A 2,979-nucleotide genomic window follows, 5' to 3' on the forward strand; every position below is an offset into this window, starting at 1 on the left:
CCTAGTGACAGCTCAACTGAGATCGCTAACCATCATCAGTGCCAGTGTGTAGTACCTACGAAGACGCACGTAGTACCTCTGGACCCTTAAGAAATAATTCAAATTTCATTTTAGATTTAGAACTCCTCGATCAGAAGCCCCACTTGTTTACCGCCCGATCGATAAGACGCGTTCAGCACCAGCTAATCACGCGACCCTCGATGCAATATCATACATCGTGTGCTAGCTAAGCAAGTTAAGAGCTGGATCAGATCAGTCATCAGGTGGTCTGATCGACCGGCCATGCCGACATGTATACATGGATCCGTAATTAAAGTAACCAATATACTACTAATAATCAACAGAAATACGTGGTGTACTTGTACAGCGGTGGGGTAATTAGTCAACAGGATTCTACTAGCTGGCTAGCTGGTTAATTCGCGCCTCGATGATGCACGCGCAACAGAAAAATGCTTGAGCGCCGGCCCAAGGATTAATTACTGCTCCGGCGAGCGACGACTCAGAACTGCTCGAACAGCTGGTGCACGTCCGGCGACGCCTTGCCGCGCTGCTGGTGCAGCGCGGCCGGCGGCGGCACGACGGGCGGGGACGACGACCGAAGCAGCGCGAAGTTGAGGCCCTTGAAGAACGGGTGCGCCTTCACGTCCGCGGCGCCGCGCCATGACCCCAACCGCGCCCGCGGGTCCTTGTCCAGGAGCCGCGCGATCAGGTCCCGCGCCGCGGCCGCCTCCGCGTGCGGCGTCCCGGCGCCGAGCGGCGGGCACTCCAGCGGGGCGCGCACGATGTTCCGGAGCGTGGCCTCGTTGGTGGCGCCCACGAACGGGGTCCGTCCGTACAGCAGCTCGTACAGGAACACGCCGTACGCCCACCAGTCCACCGACGCGCCGTGCCCGCCGCCGCTCGCCACCTCCGGCGCCACGTACTCGTGCGTCCCCACGAACGAGCTCGACCGCGCGTCCACCGGCTCCGCCACGAACCGCGGCCGCGGCCGCGGCGCCGCGCGCCGCCTCCACTTCATCAGCCGGAGGAGGTGCACCTCGGGGAAGCAGGCCGGGATCGGCCTCGCGCCGTCGTCGTCCTCGCCTGTCAAGTTGCATGCCTCCTCGAGCGCCGGCGACGCCGTGGACTCGAGCGACAGGTCGAAGTCGGTGAGCATGATGTGGCCGTCGCCGCGGATGAGCACGTTCTCCGGCTTGAGGTCGCGGTACACGATGCCCATCATGTGCAGGTACTCCAGCGCGAGGAGCACCTCGGCGGCGTAGAACCGGGCGGAGGCGAGCGGGAAGCGGCGGCCAGGCATGCGGTGGCGGAGGGAGTGGAGGTCCCCGCCGGGGCAGAACTCCATGACGATGCAGGAGTAGTCCGTCCCGGCATCGAAGTCCGCGAACATGGTGGGCAGGAACGGGTGGTCGAGCCGGCGCAGGACCCGCTTCTCGGCGGCAGCGCGGCCGAGCTTGCCCTTCTTGCCGAGCGCGCGGCGGTCCACCACCTTCATGGCGTAGGCGCAGGACTGGTCGCCCTCGGCCTCGAGGCGGCAGAGGTAGACGGTGCCGATGTCGCCCGCGCCGACGCGGCGGACGAGGGTGAAGTCCCGCGGGCCGACCGGCGCCAGGGCGGCACGGATGGGCGCCCACGCGACGTCGCCCGCGCGGTGCGGGCGCGGCGGGGACGAGGTGGGCGTGGCGGCGGCCGAGTCGACGGAGAAGGCGGACGAGCGGCCAGCCGTGCTGCTGCTGCTCGCGGAGCTGACGCTGGAGCTGGAGTTGGGCGCCGCCGCGGCGTCGGCCATGTCGGGGAGGTGCGGCGCGGGCTGCAGCATGGCGGCGTTGGGAGGTTTGGGCGGGGACGAAGACGCTGTGGTGGTGGTAGCGGCCATTATATAGCGCGCGCGGCTGCTCGTGTTGGCTGGCTGGCTGGCTGGATAGATGAGATCTCTCTCTGAGGTTTTGGTTTTTCTAATGGAGGTTTGCGCGTTCGGAGAAGGTGGTTGCAGGTGTGGTTTTATAGGCGAATGAGAGTGAGCTCAAGCTGAGCAGCATGGAGAGGCCAGGTTTTCGGATGGTTGGCCACGTGGCCTTGCCACGTTGCATGACACACTCACGCTTGGTATCCTAAACACCGAAGGTTCGTCGTGCTCACTAGCTTTAATTACTGCCTGCCTGATCATATTTTTGCTTGAAATTCGCCCAATTTTCACTCCAACATATATTGTAGTATACAGTACTCTAAATAATCGCCTGAAAATCAAATTTGGTTCCCAAAATAGTTACTGTTCATCTTCTTCAACCTCGAACCGCCTGATCTACTGCCAACCTAATCGCCTCCTGCCTCCGCCCGCGGTTGGCGGCGTTACCATGCCTGTCTTGTCGCCTCGCCCTCCCCTCAACCGTTGCTCGCCGCCATCCCTCTAACCCCAGGCATGATCCATTTTTCGGCGAACTGCACCCCCACCCTCCAAAACACATAAGATAGATTAGGGGTTAGCTTCTCCGGCGAGTCGAGGGTGCCTCCTTTCTACGAAAATCGACTGACCCAAATTCTATTTCTAGGCGACTTACGTTTAGTTACTGTGCCTATTTGTTTACAGAGGGAGCAAGTGCGCAGCTTGAGATGCTAAATTTTAGATTTAACTAACAAAATGTTAATGCATGTAACAAAACATAATATCACTGCAAATTATGTATAAATATGAATCCAACGAATGACCTAGCTGTTAGACTGTATATGTATATGTAGGCTTGTTTATACGTAGACGTGTGTATATGTCTTGTACTTGTACCCTTTGGTACTTATATATAATGAGATAGCCGCACCCCCGAAGGATGTCGAGCAGTTGCCCCAAATATCCTGGTTCAACATGGTATCAGACTAGGGTTTCCTGTCTTCCGCTGCACCCCTCGCGCCGCCGATCGTCGCCGCCGCCTCGCCCGATGGCCTCCGCCAACACCGCCGCCGCATCGGCTTCTTCCGCTGCTGGCG

At 60.1% G+C, this 2,979-nt stretch overlaps 1 protein-coding gene across 1 annotated transcript; it reads right to left on the reverse strand.

Annotated features, from left to right (window-relative positions):
• Nucleotides 1-269: 269 nt before the first annotated feature.
• On the reverse strand, nucleotides 270-1,950 carry LOC119311694 (protein kinase PINOID-like). Its single transcript, XM_037587368.1, has one exon. It carries the CDS (start codon nucleotides 1,874-1,876, stop codon nucleotides 500-502), a length of 1,377 nt encoding a protein of 458 aa, XP_037443265.1. The 5' UTR covers nucleotides 1,877-1,950; the 3' UTR covers nucleotides 270-499.
• Nucleotides 1,951-2,979: the final 1,029 nt, after the last annotated feature.

This window comes from Triticum dicoccoides, chromosome 5B, assembly GCF_002162155.2.
Source record: "Triticum dicoccoides isolate Atlit2015 ecotype Zavitan chromosome 5B, WEW_v2.0, whole genome shotgun sequence".
NCBI classification, from domain to species: Eukaryota; Viridiplantae; Streptophyta; class Magnoliopsida; order Poales; family Poaceae; genus Triticum; species Triticum dicoccoides.